Below are 19,147 nucleotides of genomic sequence, written 5' to 3'. Positions count from 1 at the left end.
AGCAAACATCTCACAAAGTCAAGCGATCTGTGTAGCGTATGTTGCTCTTACAAGCCAACCTTATTGCCATGTGGTTCGGATAATGTGGCAATTTAATGTTGAGCTTTCTGTGCCCTCTTATTGTAAAGAACAATACAGTGAGATATTTTTTCAAGTGCTGTTTTTATGTTTGTGATACCTGCCTACTTAATCACATATATGTGTTTCTAAGACTGTCAGTATTAATAGTGATACCTGTGCTCTCTTCGGTGCAGCGTGGGGCTTGGGTGTAACAGCAAGAAGCATACTTTCTCCGTCACTGTAAGCTCACGGCTGCCTGTCTTGTGTGCTTCTTACCTCAACCTCATTTACCAGCATGCTCCTGCTTGTTCTTCTGCTCTGCATGTGTGTTAATATCAAGAGCGATTGCTTTCTTTTTGTGCATGAGAATATATTGTTGCGCTCTTCTGGAGTTCAGAAAAGTATGGGGATATGTACAGAATCTTCCACTGATAGGTGAAACACTGTCACACACGTGGTCACATGACTAAGGCTGGCGATTTCACGCAACAAAACACTCCAGATTTGACAAAATCTATACCCTTCTTAATGTATTACTTCTGGACCTTGCATCCTTTCTTCTGACATCCTAACCATCCGATCCTAACGCATGATGACATATTGCATTCGAAACGATGTCTTTAGCTGTTTTTGTGCCAATTCTGATGCCATTGTATTGGAAGAACTGCTAACTCTGCATGAAATGTCATTGGAGCTTGGTATTTAGTGAGGCAGCAACCACATGGAAATCAATGCTTTTCCAGCACAGCATCACATTTACTTCACGTTGTGCAATTTTGACATGTCAACCACAGCTGATATGCATTCCTCTTGCTCAGTCCTTTTTTATCAACAGTCAGATAAAGCACAAATGAGCCTTGATTAAAGCACCGTGTGGAAACAGACACGGATGCAATGCCGAAGATAGGCTGGAGGTTTACATATGGCCACTGTTTCAGAGTATTAAATTTGCACAGGCTCATACAAAGAGTAACATTTTTCATTGTTTTCATTTCACGCGCCTTGATTTTGCCTCATTAACCATGTGACTTGGGCAATGTAGCTGCTCTTGAAATAAACTTTCCTAACTTACCATTATGTTTCTCATGCCTTTTCCTACTCTCTTTTGCCGCTAACCTATACAGTTCTAACAGGTTTCATAATGCAGTACTGTTAACTGCAAGCTCATATATTGTTCTGCAATTCGTGATTTCAGAGGTCAGCAAGATTGTGTTTCTTCACAAAGCTGGTATTGCTGACAGTAACAAAAGTGGGAGCAAAATCATGCACTTTGACATTTGTCCAGCTGTCTAGCCTTCTACATTATCATTAATATATATATATATATATATATATATATATATATGAACCTTGCTGTTGTTAAGGGTGATCAGATTTAAAAGTTAAAATACCAAAAAGTATGCTAGATATTTTTTCTAAGATTTGAACTTATTTGTAGTCAGTATTTGAAATCAACGGGGCACATGTGGAAAAGAGTGTGCATGCCATTTACGCTTGGGAATTATGCAAGTTTGAAGTTTTATAGCATGGAAGCACCATCAATTTAATATAGTGCTAATAAGCATCAATAATCGGCGTAATAACTTACACCTGTGCTTGTTACAGTGATGGTATTATTACGTTGAAGACAAAGAGTAAAATCAAAGATTCTTTTCCAATCATAGTTTAAGATAGTCATATATTCATGCACGTAACGTAACACAACCACTTATTCACTTTAGTACAGTCAACTTTGCCACCACACATTTAATATTTGCATGCATGAAGTTAGCTTAATGTCCTCTGGCACACCATGGTTTTACACATTTGATGACTGCCTCTACCCGCAATTTCCGTGCATTCTTTTAAGGCATTGATTTTAAACTTGTAAAAACAAGCAGTCGACAGTAATGATATGTGCTGACATATTACAAAGAAAATTTGCGCACTGTCTGATAAATAGTTGCCAAATAACACCTGTTACTCTGCATGCAAACAAACTAATCATTATGAACATCAGCAGGCTATTATGCAAATAAATAATAATGTAAAATTATATCCTCTTATCCAAATTTTCCAAAGCATTTCGTTCTGGTGTGGTAATACATGAGGCCACAGACAAAGCATTGAAGCAATGAAGCGATAACACCTAATAAATGTCCCGGACCACAACTGCACTGTTTTTCTATGTCTTGAATGCAGTGCCATTAGCTTTTGGATGACTTGGCAATCCACGATTGCGATGTTGTGATGTTGTAGTAATGGCTATCACTCATTGCTGGCTAGTGTACATGGCATTTTACAACATTAAAATATATGTGAGAAAAAAAAACTAACATAAAGAAGCGATGAAAGTGGGCACATTTACGTCATTCTCTTGGTAGATGAAAGTTGGCCTGAGGTAATATACTAATGATGCCAAGAAACTGTCATATGACAAAGCTGCCCTTTTCTGAAATGCAACAGGCCCTGTTTTGTTTTAAGCTTAGCCTAACAGCGCTTTATACTTCAGCAAGCGGAACAGAATGGAACAAGTCCTCTCTGTGAGCTCGTAAGCCAAACTTTACTGGTAGTCGGTACTGGTAACCTTACTATGTAGTTGGTTTCCGGTTTTGTCAGAAGGCAATTCATTGTTATTGTTAGATTTTCACCTCCAACAGGAACAGTTTAAAAAGCCTTACCCTGATGTTTCTTTTTTTCCTTTTTGCACTTTCACATTCTCCTAAAATGTAATGTCATAATGTAACGGTGATAAATTTGTGCCACCCGGGAAGGGGCAGTTGGATGCAGTGTGGTGTGAAGTTGTGACCCGCTGGGAGTGTCTTTGTTGCATGCCTGACTGATTGTGCCGCTCGTGTGACTGCAGCTGATGACAGCAGTGGGTCACACCGGTCTTCTCCACGGGGTCGCCTAAGGGGCCGCTCGCGGCACTCTTCCGGTGGCAGCGATGACTCAAACCGTCTTCTGCCTACCATCGCCATTGTTGGAGCAGAGGAGGTAACTACGTTGGTCATAATGTGCCTCACACTTCATCTTTTTTAAAAGACAACACAGATTTAGTATAAGCACTGGGCAGCCTTTTTACGTGACCATTAGTGTCCTTATGAATAGCGCCACGTATGGCACAGTTGCCGAACCTGGAATGACAATGTGTGATTCCAGACAATGACAATGATAAACAGATAGTGTGTCTGCTAGCATGTGAACTTGAGTTGCTACTCTCGCTGCACCCTCCTAATGGACCAGTGGAATTAACAAATCATAGAGATCATGGTACTGTTGCACTTTCACTCTACATATTGCCAGACGTCTGGTGTCACTACAAAGCAAAGCAAGTGACAACTGATAATCCTGCTAGCATCGCACACATCACCAAAAGAGGGCGCTGTCTCTTCAGCATTATTGTTAAAAGCGCCGACAATCCAGTTTCATTTTTCTATGTCCCTTCTGGTCGGCGAATACGTCGCCTTAAAAGCTTCTTATTGTTCTCCGAGTTGTCTTATCACGCAGCCTGCAGCCTTGCTTGGCTATAACTTAACAGTACCATCATAGAAACTTGTTGATATGGGCAGATTTGGACATGTTTACTACTGTATTAGCACAGCTGATGATGCTATTAGGTAACAAAGGTCCAGAGTATCTACTTGTGCAATCAGAACAGCAGGAGCTACAAACTTTTCGAATTAGTGTACTTTCATAATGATTCTTGGATTGTGATGGAAGTCTGTGAAAGTTGACCGATTCAGAAGTGTCCATATGTTTACAACTAGTCACTGCCACGTGAAACAGCAATAACTGGTGGAAACCACTTGTGGCCATGCAATACATGGTTTTCACTGGAAACATGCCAGCTTCGACATATTTGCCATGGTTTCAAGATAGTTAAATGCAGCATACAATGTGCAAGGACACTGTGTTTGATTTTGTAGAATGAGGCATTTGTACATGCGACTTGAGAAAATTAACAAAAATATACTGGTCTTGAATATTTCTACTAGGCCATAGACACCAAGTTGAACAGAGGCACCGCACAATGGCACCACCACCGAGATGTCTGGTACACATAGCAGACATGCACTAGCCTTGGTGCGTGCCAGGAGGTCAAAATACATGCGAAAACAACAGTGCTGATGTGGCATCCTGTAACACAGTGGATGACCACAGCACGCAATAAACATTCTTGCATAGCAACAAGGCTCATCTTTTCAAAAAAAAATGTACAGCACCACCTTTGTGACACTGGTGTAGCTGCCAACGTGTTTGCACTAGCAGATAAATGGTATAAAGTCAGTCATTTCAAAGACAGTTCTGCATCGTTTGGTTAAATGTGGCAATGTTGCTCGCATCTATGCCTTCTAGCATTCTAGAACTTCGTACCAATGCTTCGTAAAGTTTTTTAGATTTCACAAACCTCTTTACCAACCCATGCCTCCATTCACTCTCTCTGATCGTCCTCAATAGTGTTACGCAACAGTTAAAGAGCAAAGCCTTACCACCATCTGGAAGTTTCATTTCCCCTTCCTTCCAACACCAATGCCCACTGCACTCTTGCTGTCATCATCATCATCATCAGCCTGGCTACGCCCACTGCAGGGCAAAGGCCTCTCCCATACTTCTCCAACTACCCCAGTCATATTCTAATTGTGGTCATAGCATAGTACTCATCTATTCTTGCTACACGACCAAGCTGCCCCAGTCTTACTCTTTAAAGCTTGACAGCTCTCCAATGCTGTCATCCCAATCTCGTGTTGCCCCACAGACACATTCTGTAATCTATCGAATTTTCCCCATAGCTTTCAAAAACTCTTGTTCCTGTACTTTCTGCACATCCAAGCCTTGGGCCATATTCTCGATCACCTACTTTCACTGATCCAAACAAGGCTAAAGGAGTCGCAAAAGGTTGAGACATTAAGCTATCAACAGCAGCCATACAAAGGAAGTCTTATCCTGCAGGCTTTACTTTCAGAGATTTCACTTTTGTGTGTGTGTGTGTGTGTGTGTGTGTGTGTGTGTGTGTGTGTGTGTGTGTGTGTGTGTGTGTGTGTGTGTGTGTGTGTGTGTGGGTGGGTGGGTGGGTGGGTGGGTGGGTGGGTGGGCGGGCGGGCGGGGGCGGGCGGGCGGGCGGGCGGGCGGGCGGGCGGGCGGGTGGGTGGGTGAGCTTAGGGTCAGACACAGACATGATGAAAGTCGCAAGCAGCTGCAGCTCCATTCAGCATTACTTTAAACATTGCATCATATTCTTTTACTGGATTGACAGAATTAGTAGCAGAAATGTGATTGTGATTGCTACAGTAACACATTGCACCAGATTATATGTCACATGAAAATGAATCAATTGCCAAGAAAGATCAGTCAAGAACAAATCACCGTGTCATTTATCTTGTGTCAATTACTCGATTGTGAATGTTTTTATGTGTACTTTCACTCTGAGTCATTGTATGCTGTTCTTTGGCTCTCCTGAATGCCCCCTTTTCCTCCTCTTTTTATCCCCAATAGAGCTCATCAGTCAAAAGTAGTGCAGACAGCATGGATAGAGATAGCAGCCACCGGGACGACGAACTTGAACGAATCTACAGTCGCAGCCAGACGAGCCTGTCATCTATTGGCGTCAGCGTGAGTACATTTAGCTGTTTATACTGTCAGTGCACTATTCTTCTAATAGGATACACAACAAAGATTGCGTAAGGCAGCAACTAAGCTTTATTAAGAGACAGACCTAACTCCAAATTGGGTTATAATGAAGCCTCTCAGAGCCTGCTTACCAACCGCTATTGTGATGTAGTGGCTTTGGTTTTGCGCTGCCAAGCCCGAGGGCATGGGATCAAATCCCAACCATGGCGGCTTCATTTCTATGGGGGCAAAATGCAAAAGCACCCATGTACCGTGGATTGGGTGCACGTTAAAGAACCTCAGGTGGTCAAAATTATTCTGGAGTCCCCTACTATGACGTGCCTTAAAATCATATTGTGGTTTTGGTCTGTTAAAGGGCAGAATTTAATTTAATTTAATTTTTAATTAATTGCAGCTTGAGCATCTTTTTTAGCGCTTCAGGAAGCCCTTGCCCAACAGAATTGGATTGGATTGGAGAAACTTTATTTATGCCTGCAGTTGGGCGCTCGCGCGCCCCGACGAGGGCCTACGTCATCCTCGAAGGTGCCGTTACTCGGCGCGGGTCTCCGCTCGCCGTTGCCGGCTCGCTGGGTCCGTGCCTTTCGAGCGCCTCGAGGACCTGCTGGACGGCCCAGAGCTGATCGTCTCGGTCGTAGCTCTTCGCGGCTGCCTCGAGCCGCGGTGGGAGTGTTCTTGAGTTAGCGTCTTCTGGATATTTAATGCAGTCCCACAAGATGTGCGTGTAGTCTGCGGTCTCCCTCCGGCAGACTCTGCACTGCCCAACAGAACGTTTTCTCACGAACACGGGCCTGAACTGTTCTTCGAGAAAGTTAGAGCTCCTCCTATACAGGCCGACCAGGAGGGGGCCCAAACCCAAGTGCTGGATGCCGCTGTCGGCAGCCAACATAAACCTCCGCACGAGTAACGGCAATCCCATTTCCAGGGTGGACATCCTTAGAGTTCTCGGCATGCTGATAGAGTCGAACAGCTGTAATGGTTGAACGACCAACAAAATTACCACGAAGACGGAGAAAATGATCAGGCTAATCAACAGAGTCTCCAACATGCGGGGAAGTCTCAAAGAAGACAACCTCCTGAGGCTCTTTCACGCCTTCCTCATGAGCCACATCACGTACGTGGCAGCCATGCACGGCTGGCAAGGCCACGAGAAGAAGCTGAACACGCTACTTTGAAAGAGCATAAAGAGGGTGCTGGGCGTTCCCGTGCAAGCCAGCACAGAGCGACTCATGCAGCTAGGCGTTCACAACACCCTGGAAGAGATCATTGATGCACAGGAATCTGCCCAGGTAGCTTGGCTGTCGTCTACGTCGGCCGGAAGGAAGATTTTGGCCGTACTCGGCCTCAACCCCATGTTCGTTGCGGAGCACCGACATCAGCTCTCTGACGCCCAAAGGGCCACATTCAGGCCTCTCCTTTTCCTTGCAATGTTCATCCACAGCACAATGTCGGCAGGCACAGGGCCAGGGCCGTCGCGCTTCTCAGACACGTTGGGGACGAACCTCGCTCGGCTTGCTTTGTAGATGCCGCCCAGTATGGCCGCTCGACCAGGTTCACTGCCGTTGTCATCGATCACAAGGGTTCGATCCTCAATTCCGCATTTTTCAAAGATTGTACTCCTTCGAGGGCCGAGCAGGTGGCCATAGCTCTCGCATTCTTGGACGATAGTAGATCTAGTAGATCGCAGATCTACACAGACTCTAGATCAGCGGCTAGGGCCTTTGCTTCTGGCTCCATCTCCGTAGAAGCCTCTAAAATTCTCGGCAATCAGATTACATCCCCACACACTATTGCTTGGTTTCCGGCACATCCCAGTTCTCCGCTAGACTCCTTCACCAACCTCAATGATACTGCTCACTCTCGGGCGCACACTTTAACCCTCCGTGCCAGGGAGGATGCAGGTCTGCAGAATAAGTACGGGGAACTTAGACATTTTATTCAATTTTGACGAAGTCACCAAGCACTATCAAATGATCAGGCGGGCTTTTCAGCCTACGCACAGTAAACTCTCCAGGTCTCAGGTGATCACACTCAGAATGTTGCAGACTAGGACATATCCCTGTTTAACTTTCCTCAACATTATTGCCCCGGATGCCTTCGAGTCTACCTGCCCGGACTCCGGGTCGGTTAGCAGCTTAGAACATACGCTCTGGCGTTGCCCCTCGTTTTGGGGACCCGATCAAGTCGCCGAGGAGGAGTGGTGCTCTGCCATCAAGAATTCCGAGCTTCTCCCACAACTCCAGGCTGTCCAGAAAGCCCACGATGCGGCGGTGAGGCTAGGCCTCCTCATCCCCATGTGGGAGGGGCCCATGGTGCTGCTCTAAGTGCAGCGCTTCTCAGGACCTCATTAAAGTTCTTAGTCTGTCTGTCTGTTTACGGTGGTTTCTTTTCTGCCATGTCTTGCATACCTTGACACGCATTGTGCACACCTACAGCGGTAGCCCAGTGGCTGTGGCATTGCACTGTTGAGCTCGAGCTTGCAGGTTTGATCTCAGCCATGGCGGTTCCATTTTGATGGGGGTGATGTGCAAAAATGCTTGTGTACTTCTATTTAGGTGCATGTTAAAGAGTCCCAGGTGGCCAAAATCACTCGGCAGCACCCTACTACGCCGTGCCTCATCATCAGATCGTGGTTTTAGCACGTAAAAGTCCGAAGTTTAAGTTTTTCTTGTTTAAATGCACACATGCACATAAATTCTTGGCTGCTGACGTGATACGAAACTGACCTGGATTTTGGCTTGTCGTAGATGCAGAGTCAAGGTTGTATTTTGTACAACCTTAATAGACATAGTAAACTAAACAGCTTACTAGCACTGGTGGTTAGGATTACTAGCTACCGAGTTCAAGAACGTAACCATAAGTCTTAAAAATGTAACCAAGCACTAGCAATACCAGGGGCTCACCCAAAAAAACTTGCCAGAAAATGTAAACAAACTGCAATTGGATCATCACCTCAATCATTTTCAATCTGCACCAGCTGTTGAGGGTCTGAGGTGCCTTTGATTTATCGAATGGAAATAATGTTGTAGGCAGATAAACTCTGGACTGAGAAATACATAGAGTAACATAAAGCATCGTAATGCTACAGTGACTATTTATGGGAAATGCTATAACATTTGCCAAGTTGTGGAGCTACTGCAGTACTTGATGTTAGTTTAAAAACTAGTTAAACTTATTGTCGTTAAAAGGCACCAAAAGTTGCCAGTTTGGCGCAGAGTAGTCGGGACTGGTGCCTCCTGTTAGAGACCAGCCATACCATATAGATTCGTGTGAGGGCTGCACTTTTATTTCACAATTCTGGTGAGCTGCAGCCCTTACACGGGACCAAACTCTTTTGTCAAAATGGCGCCGGCGCAGCCTTGACTTGTATAAACCCTCCCCCCCTATATCCCCAGATGTACCACTGCACCAGAGGTCAACGCACAGCTCTCACCATCCAGTAGCGGCATGCAGATGTATGCAGCAAGCAAACATTCGTCAATGCGTGCGCACAACACTGGAGTACCGAAAGTGTTTGCGTCTTTGTTGAATTTTGTTTTTCCAAATTTTAGGCTGCCGAGTTGGGAGTGCAGAGCTTACATGAGTCTATTCTATACATTGCAAGCAAACAAAAAAAAAACACCTGGTACTCTTTAGCAAGAACTTTACGTCCCCATTTTTCGGCAAAGCTGTTAAAGCGATTAGCCTTCCCTGAACACTTATGAACACCGGGAAACAGCTTGGGCAAATTAACAAATTTTAGATAATTTCCCTCAGCATATCTCTCACATTTGTAAATTTGCCCTCGCATTGCCCTTATGCTGGTTAGCTGTGCTAACTATCTTATTGGGGTGCATTGAATGAAGACTTCCTTTCGTCTTTCTTCCCTGACACAGCAGATGCGCAGTGAGAGCATGACAAGCGTGTACAGCGCAGCCGGTGGTGGTCGATACGGGACAGTGGCTGTCACCGGTGAAGTGCTCTTCTCCATCCTCTACAACTACAAGTCGGGACTGCTAGAGGTGCATGTGCGAGAATGCCGAAACCTGGCACCTGTGGACACTAAGCGCAACCGCTCAGACCCGTAAGTGGTTTCTCGACTGTTTTGACCTCTGACCCCTACTTTATTGGTCGACGGTGGCCTTTAATAAAACCTCCTAAGTGGCTGGAGAAACTAGTAGAGAAAAAGAAAAATCCAGCAGAACTCATCTGCGCTGACTATCCAAGTATGTGAATAGCATTCATTTGAGGTGAATGTGAATTTATTGTGCACTGAATGGGTGTCCATTGTTCTATATACATTTTGCACACTTTAGTAGCAATCTATTAATCATGGGTGTATAATTGATGATGATATGTTTTATATGTTATGGTGGTTGTTATGAAGAGCAGCATACACACAGTGACACATACCCAGTGACCCAAGTTGGTTTTTCAAAAATAGAATATTTGTTAAGCTCATTGAAAAATTAAAACAAGGTAGCATAAAAGCATACAGACAAGGTTTCCTTTCTTTTTTTTTAGATATATAGCGGGAAAGAAAGCTGGTCTGACAATGCCAACAAGAATGCTATTCGCATTATAACGGAATCAGCAGATAACGCCAACCGCTATCATGTATAGATGTTTCATTCACATTCATGTCATTAGCAAGAAATTTCATGTTCACACGAGGTTTATGCCAAAACGTGTTATGTGGTGATGTTTCACCCTCTTTGATATCATCAGCTCTGCACTTCATATTATAACAACGACATCCCACATATTGTGACCCTGACTTATTCCTAGCACAATATCCACACTTCATGCTGCCTCCAGAACTTTGTCTTTCTGGTTCTTCCCTCTCCCACATTCGTGCACACACACCTTCTGCCCCTTGTCATTTGCCTCCTGTTCCACACATAACAGCATATGGCCAGTTATACTGAAAAAAAAAAAAATACTTTCTTTAGAGTTAAGCTTGCCCTCACAACAGTAATAGTCAGCAATTTTGCACACCTTTCCTTTCTTTAAGGCTGTGTATGCAGCATCTTTCTATTGGGGATGGCATATGTGTCTCGTTCTGCCATGCCATTTTTGACAGGAAGGTAGCAAGCAGAGAGAGAGTTAAATAAAAGTAGAATACACATAAAATTGATAATGAAAGTTTTGTAGTGTGTGCTGTTCTGCTGTGCGACTACTATGCTGTTAATCGGGCAACAGGATTTCTTTTGAGTAATGTCTATTGCATGTTTCGTCAGCTGTGACAGTTTCTAGCTGTCATGAAAAGCTATTTCAAACTTCATTAATCACTGGCAGTGCTATGATCCATCTGCAGTGTTAGCTCCAACTAAGATCGACTGATGTAAGAAGTGGAAGTTCTAGAATGTTGATCTGAGGTTACTGCTTTCACCGGGCTGTTTCTGTTACGCCGAAGTGACAACAGCATGACTACACAACAAGAACTGCTAGACCCCTGACTACTGCCCAGGGGTTACTATACTAGATGATAGCACATTTACTGCGTTGGCCTTGCCTTCACTTCCGAAAACAAATTGGATAACAGCTTCGACTCATTTTTTTTGCCATGACTAATATTTATTATTTCGCTCAGTATGAGCTACAATGTGCGTGTGCATGGCAATATGGTCATGCATTGTAACTCATACTGAGCACTATGGTACTCCACCCTTTAGATCCATTACATCCATGGCCCATGTCCACCACTGATTTCACGTTTGAAGATCCACAGCGAGCTTCCTACATTATTCATGCATGTACAGCCTTTGTCTAAATAAACAAAGCCACTAGCATCACGGATGTTGTTGCACCCTGGCTGCATTGCTCTGTGTTCATGGCACTATACTACAAAGCTCTGTAAATGGTGGGCACATGAGTTTGCCTCTGCCTCCAGGGTTTCCAAGCAGCATGAATATGGCTCAAGGCCAACTAGGTGTCCCAGGGCTTCTGACAAAGGCTGTGCCACCACCAACAAAAGTTTTTGGGAACATGGGATCTCGGAAGGTACAAAACATTTTCGCAGCTAATGTATTCGCCCTGAATTGAAACAGTGCAGTGGATACTTCACCACACATTGCTCACGTGAATTCCAGACTCCGTGTTAAAGAAAATTTAAGGTGTTTTTTTTAAATATATTCTGAAAGCGTTTGCAGTTCGCTGTGTGCGCACTAAACTATTGTCCACTGATGATTTGTCGTGTACGACGGCAAGGTAGCCTCCTCCTGTCATCGCCAGTAGTGAAATGCAGCTCACTGCACTCTGTTGGCCATGTAGACATGGCAGCAGTGACCTGTGAAGGCCCGCTTCATCAAGATTAAGGGCTGCCTGTTGCCAGGTGCCAGCATAATGCTTATTGTTGTTTCCTTGGCACAAGTACTTTCTAGAAAAAGCTGCGTATGCCCTCACCTAGTACTCGATACCATATCCGCGATGTGTGAGCCACTGTGTTGTTAGCATTGCTGTCATTGCACCATAGCTGTTGTTACTTTCGTTGTTATTATCATGCCGTAGTAGGCTGTTTTTGCTCCAGCTATCACAGTGTCAAGTTGCACTCAGAGCTGTTATTTGTGTAACCCTGTACACTTTTTCTTCATGTCATTCATCGAAGCTGTAGAGCACCTGGTCATGAACATTGGCGAGATGTTGGGCATATACCGTATTTACTCGTATAATGATCACACTCGCGCAATGATTACGCCCCTGAATTTTGTCATCAAAATTTGATTTTGTTTCTTCCCCTGTAACGATCGCACCCTGAACTTGTCGCAGTGATATGTCGTGTGCCAAGTCTAGCTAATGACGATCGTGCTTACCATCTGTCGAATGCTACGCAAACGACTCTTGAAGACATACCAAGCGGTCTGCACGCACCCAACATTCTTAAGAGGATGCCCCATTTCATTCTTTTCATCACTCTCCGCACTTCCATAAAAAAAAAAAAAAAAACTACAACCAAACTTGCCTCGGCTTTATTATTTGTAAGCTTCATAATGGTTTTGGTCAACAACAACATAAAGGGCGCCTTTTGATTCTTCTCGTCTGCACTCGTGGGCACGCAACAAATCGCAAGTGGCAACGATAGTGGCCATGTTTACACTGATATGCTAGAAATGTACCCTATTCATACGCCGATGCTTGTAACGCAGCTAAGATATTTGCCCATTCTTAGCGGAAACGTGCCCTATTGGGATAGCAGTGAAGAGAAATGCCGCAGTTTCCGCAGCATCATGCCCGCCATGTGTTCCTATGTCACTGGCAGTTAAGCGCGCCCATCTCTGTTTCTGTCCCCTCAAAGTAGACATGGCTACGTTATTGTCGCAAACTTGCCGATATTAACTATATGATTCATTTCTGATACAGAAGAAACTGTTTCAATGCGCATAATGTACCCAAGAAAAGGAAAACACGTTCGGCGCATTCGGCTTGCTCCGCTGGCCGCCATTTTTGTTTTGGTGTCCCGCACTGACAGTGGCAGCCGCCTACTTGTCATCCCGCAGCAAAAGCGGGATGAAAAAAGAAAATGTTTCTTTTCATGGGGAAATTTAACCACCATAATGATCACACCCCTGAATTTGCGTAAATTTTTTGGACAATAAAGTGTGATCATTATGCGAGTAAATACGGTATATAATATTACACCTCAATGTATACCTATCAGTGGCACTGTGCGGCAGCAGTTGTGTTGGGATATTTTTATTTAAATTAAATTATGGGGTTTTACATGTCAAAACCACGATCTGATTATGAGGCACACCAAAGTGGGCGAATCTGGAACTTTGGACCACCTGGGGTTCTTTAACGTGGACCTAAATCTAATTACACGGGTGTTCTCGCATTTCACCCATATCGAAATTCGGCCGCTGTGGCCAGGATTCGGTCCCGCGAACTTGTGCTTAACAGCCCAACACCATAGCCACTAAGCAACCACAGCAGGCTCTGAGCTTTTAGTACAGTTTAAGAATCCTGAATGGTTAAACATAATCCAGAGCCCAGAACGTGTCACAGCGTGGCTATAGCTTTGCTGTGCAATGCTATATGATTTAATTGTTTATCCTGCTACCAACTTCAGCTGGTGCCATTAACCAAACGCCTCTGCAAATAATATTTTCTCGTCACTTTCTACCCAGATATGTAAAAGTCTATCTGCTGCCCGATAAGACCAAAAGTGGCAAGCGCAAGACCAAAGTGAAGAAGCACACTCTGAACCCTGTTTTTGAAGAGGTTCTCAAGGTATGTACTTCATTTAAGCAAGCTCGGCATTCTGTTAAGGCTTCATTAGACACAGCATTTCTGAAAGGGGCACTAAAAACAGATATTTAACAAACCTCGATTGTGTGAATGCCCTTTTGGAAAAATTGCAACATTTGTTTTATGCCAAGGGATCCCTTAGTTACAAAGTAATTGCCACTGAAAAGAGCACACAGTTCATCTGCTACTCAAACAACATGCAGTGAACCATTTTTTTTTATTCAAGTACCCCGAGTTGTGCCAGCAGTCTCAGAGGCCATTCTCTGCTGGGTAATACATGCTGCCTGCTTTGAGTCAATGAACCGTGTGGAAATTACACCACTCTCCTGTAAGAAGTGCCAGCATAACGGCGTGAAATGATACTACCAGTTAGTTCTCCTGCAGGAGAATTGAATAAAATTGGCTAAACTTCATGTTGTTTCTCATTGAAATATAACAATTTAAATGCATGATTATCACCATTTCACTATGATTGACTACGTAATGCCTTTATGGCGATGTAGGTACTCTGTAAATAAAAAAATAAAAATAAAAAATATTATCAATTATAAACGGGGCATGTAAATATGGAACAAGTGTCGGTGTTCTTTGTTTACAGCACCACAATTCAAAGTAGGCCAGCAGCATTGCAAGTTCCTCTTGTGTTGCCATGGGGTGGCACCACTTAATGGACAACGTAATCGAAACAAAAGTACGACAGCTTCTGAAATTCCTGCTCAGTAGCCAGCCTCATTGGAACTGACGCTTGCTACAGCTAAGATAGCATACGATTTAAGAGTTGTGGTTTCAGATGTGTTCCATATCGACTGCCATAGCCATGAGGGACACTGGCTAACACTCTCAGGGCTGGTTGTTAATACATGTACGTAAATACCCATAAAAGTGGACAGAGGTACACCTGTTGCCTTAGCTGAATTTGCATTGTATGCAAATTCAGCTAAGCAAATTCAGGGGTCTGAGCATTGTATGCATCATGTAGTGTTACAAATTTGGCTCCCACAAGCAAAAAAAATTGTCTTTTCTTCAACTTTCATGTTCCTTTTCCTTTATTTAATCTCTAATTACTTATACAATTCATTTTCCTTAAGCTTCTTTTGACTTCATTGCCTGTTTACTGTGTGGGTTAAAGCTTCAGAGCCATTGTTGTGACTATGATCTTTGGGCAATGGCTTGTTTCAAGCTCTGATTTATTGTAATGGGCACCTCTTATTGAGTAGCTATCGTGATGTTAATGAAGAAAAGGTGCCATTTCCAGTCACCTTGAGACAAATTCAAAAGTGCTGGCTAACTCGCGCTTTTCTCGACCCAGTTCCGAGTGACCATGAGCGAGCTGCAAGCGCGCACACTGTGGCTCTCGGTGTGGCACAGTGACATGTTTGGCCGCAATGACTTCCTCGGGGAAGTAATGCTGCCTCTCACCTACGAGACTCTCGAGAAGACGGAAGTCCGCTGCTTCGCTCTCCAGGAAAGGGTAAGCACCACAGCTGGCATCTTTTGTGCTCCCGGAGTACGATGGGAAAAAGCTAAGGACCATGCAACGAGCAGTGGAACTGAAAATGGTAGGCATAGCATGAAAAGATGGGAGGACAGTGATGTGGATTAGAAGTCAAAGCAGGGTATCTGATATTCTAGTTGAGATTAAGACAGAGAAGTGGGAGTTGCAAAGGCCATGTAACGTGTTGGGCAGATAAGCAACGGTTTATTAGAGTTGCAGAAGAGGTTGCCGAGGTAAAGCAATTGTAGTCAAGGATGGCAGAGAATTAAGTGGTATGATGAAATTAAAAAAATTTGCAAGTGTAGGTTGGAATTGACTTGCACAGTACAGGGGTACAGTGAAACCTCGTTAAACCGTAGTTGGCCGGAGCTCGGGAAAGGTACGTACTAAACGGTAGTACTGTTTAACCGAATAGCATGAGATCGCCCACTTACCTGTCAAAAACGGAACTCAGAGTGCGATGAAAGGGGAAAAAACATGCAGTATTTATTCACTTCGCGCGACAAAAGCGTTATTTTCGTTTGATGCCGCGGCGGCCTAGCACGCCGACGACAGCGGCCTCAAACTTACTGAAGCTGCGTGCCAGCTTTTAGGCCAGCCCCCTCTTCTCGGCAAACACTCGCATGGCAGATTCCTCGTTGGCGTTACGTATTCACCGTGCACATGCGCAGTAGTGCTGCAGAAGTCCCGGGGCCGCCTTTTTCATTACGGGTGCCGGAGTTTGGAATAATTTTCATTTGGAATAGAGTTACGTTATCGCGCCCCTATTGTCGTCGCGACGATTGCATTCATGAAGCTGAGGCAACGCGCAGCTTATGCCACTGTCGGGCCTGAATCGCCCGTGCTATCGCTTTCCGTGTTGTCCTCGTCACTGTCGCTAGTCGACACTTCGGCAACAACAGAGGCAACGATGGCGAAAAGTCGAACCTCGTAGCCGACATATCTTCGCGGTCGCAGCAGCGCGGCCGAGCAACTTCTTCGCATTCCAAATGCCACACACTGTAGTCAACAGCAGATCCCTGTTGCGTGTCAGCGCCGACTTCTTCGTGTCACGTTCGATAGCACGGACGATGTCTAATTTTTCTTCTATGCTGAGCACCTGGCGTCTTTTTTATCCAAGCTTCGGAACGACGCGAGTCCTCGCTTGCACGACGCCATAACGCTCTCTGCCACCGCGTCGAAATGATGTTGATGTTGATGTGGCTTCACGCGCAAACGCACAGGGCGCTTGGAGGCCGTTGTTCCGATCTCTGAGGCGTGTTGTTCTGCTGGGCTGCCCGATGGAGACGGCGCAGCGCCGTTTTTGCGCGACGAAAAGTTCAAACGCTACGTTTTAACCGATGCGTACGCAGTATGCTGGTACGGTTTATGCGGATACGAAATACATTATGTTCAATGGCCACCGAGTCGGGGATTTGACTTTACTACTTTTAAAACGAAACTACTGTTTAAGTGGGTACGGTTTAACGAGGTTTTACTGTAATTGTTGACTGCTGGGAGACACATTCATCCCTCCATTGGACATAATATATGCTGATGATGAGTGTTGTGGCCCTGCAGGGTGACCAGTATTAGTCACTACGAGTAGGTTTGGTCTCATTGCTTTCGCCGATTCATTCCTGAAATTCAGTTGTTGCTTGTCATAGGTTTCTGGCCCTGTGAGCATATGTGCAAAGCCTTCGAAGACTGCAATAGGACATTTATTCTTGCAGTTGTATGCCCTTTCTCATGACCAAATTTCTAGGTGGTGCAGACCAGAGCTGTACAATTGCTAGTGTGTACAGCAAAGAGGCAGATTTCAGACTTTGACCACCTTTCTGTTAGTGGCAAAGTGCATGCTGTGATTGCATACAGCTGCTAGCATGGTTCACTTTACTTCCATTATTTTGACTCCAAGATATGCCGAGTTGCTTCGAATGATCAGAAGTTTTAGTCTGGTAAAATATTGCAGCAGGTAAACTGTTCCTTCGTGGAAGTGTCTTGTTTGGGCTGTCTCAAACTTTACTTTTTAGTGGCCTTTGTACAAGGGTGACATTGCACCCACAGTTTCGTGAAGATAGTGCACCACAGAGCATGAGCAGTGAGCTCACTTGTGAGCCTGAACAGTGGACAGCCATGTGCATCTTGCACTGCACAATGCTAATCTTTGTCAAAAATCATGTTGTTGTTGCTCTTTGTCTTCTGAGCAACATTATGCAAAACTCTGTAAGCATACACCTCTGCACAGCTAGTTGAGCATAATTAAGATGGCATGCCTGGCGTTACAACTGGAAAAAAGCATAAACTCAGCTCTGACAGTTCCTCAAGCAAGACGTAAGCTTTGAGTCAGTATCAGTGTGCACAGAAGCCAACATGATCAACGTCTATCGAAGCAGTATCTCTAAACAGCATCTTGTAATTCTACTGCGAAAAACCAGTTTATGGTGCCTAGACATGCACCAGCCTGCCTCCCTGATTGCAGCCTATCATTTAGCCTAATGCTTTAGACATTGTGACATTCCTCTTGCCAGTATAACCACAGCCCTGCCAGAACTGGTTGATGTGGTCAAGCCAACGGTATAGACGGGCGTGTGGTCGCTGTTGTGCAACGAGTGCTTCTCTTCGCCGTGTTGTGCAGTTTGAGTGCCCCGAGGTCCCGCTGAGCTACAAGGGAGACATTCTGCTGGCGCTGAAGTACATGCCACCGGACGTGACCAACCGCAGCATCAAGCAGGGGCCCGTGCGCGGCTCCCTGCATGTGCTGGTCAAGGAGGCACGCAACCTCACGGCCACGCGCTCCAACGGAACCTCGGACCCCTTTTGCAAAAGGTGCACTGTCTGTTTGGTTGTGGTAGTTATGCGATTCTGTAATGGACTCTTTTAGTCGGCGAGCCTGCCGAGATTTCATTTTGCACTCGTGTTTTGTTAGAAGCAGGCGAAAATGTCTTTGCATAAATCGTTAAACCAATTGCTATATATAATGTAAAAGGTAACAAGTGCACTGTTGCTTCTTTGCTTATTGTTTCTCTAAGTTATTGTAAATGACAGACAAAACTGCACAAAGCTGAAGCACTACGATGATTCTTGTGAAGACGTAAGTGCATTGGCCACATGAACCACAAACTGCTATAAACCCCTTTATATTAAAGTTAGCTATTCACGATATTTCGAATGTACAGTACCTCAAAATTGCCTCTGCAGTTGGCTTCTCCTGAGAGCAATGCTTTCGGCAAAGGGTGAGCTTACCTTTTGTTGTGTAACAATAAGAATAAATCTTAAGGTCTGCACTCTTCTTGCCCTGCACTATCATGAACAATGATGCAGAATCGTAAAACGTTGGATAGTTAGATCGAAGAAACAGGAGAAAAAGACAAGAATGACAGAGCATAGAAAGCAAGAAAGAAAAGGAAGATAATTTTGGGTTAGGCATAGCTTGCTACAGATACACTGAAGTCTAGGCGATTGAGTCAACAAATCGTTGCCACAGGGCCGCCAGCTGACTGAAAAGGGTCAAGCCAACCCTTATGAATGGTTGACACCATCAGGGAAAACCTGGAATTTTCAAGGAATTTGTCAGTTCTCAAATATTTCAGGGAAAAGCAGGGGAACTTGCACCCCAGTTTACTTTGAATCATGGAAATTGGCACCGAGAGTGGTTATGTATAAGTTAGTGGTAAGCCAGAAGGAAGAAAATATTTTCAATTGAACCTACACCATCTGCAAATAATGGCATCTTTCACTGGTTTTGCAAGTGTGAGCTGTCCGGGTGATTGGAATGTC

General features: G+C 44.6%; 1 protein-coding gene across 7 annotated transcripts in view; it reads left to right on the top strand.

The window, feature by feature from the left end:
- LOC142585399 (uncharacterized) overlaps positions 1-19,147 on the top strand; it is a 532,153-nt gene that overhangs the window by 498,614 nt on the left and 14,392 nt on the right. For 5 of the 7 annotated variants that reach the window (XM_075696131.1, XM_075696132.1, XM_075696133.1 and 2 more), the window contains 6 exons: positions 2,906-3,036; positions 5,536-5,652; positions 9,543-9,730; positions 13,773-13,875; positions 15,203-15,364; positions 18,006-18,196. In XM_075696131.1, coding sequence (XP_075552246.1) covers positions 2,906-3,036; positions 5,536-5,652; positions 9,543-9,730; positions 13,773-13,875; positions 15,203-15,364; positions 18,006-18,196 — 892 coding nt within the window. Of the gene's footprint in view, positions 1-254; positions 301-2,905; positions 3,037-5,535; positions 5,653-9,542; positions 9,731-13,772; positions 13,876-15,202; positions 15,365-18,005; positions 18,197-19,147 lie in introns of those variants that run through there. The other 2 variants (XM_075696134.1, XM_075696137.1) reach the window with 2 other exon arrangements.

The sequence above is a fragment of the Dermacentor variabilis genome, chromosome 6 (genome assembly GCF_050947875.1).
Source record: "Dermacentor variabilis isolate Ectoservices chromosome 6, ASM5094787v1, whole genome shotgun sequence".
Lineage (NCBI taxonomy): Eukaryota > Metazoa > Arthropoda > Arachnida > Ixodida > Ixodidae > Dermacentor > Dermacentor variabilis.
This window is presented reverse-complemented; position numbering and strand designations above follow the sequence as displayed.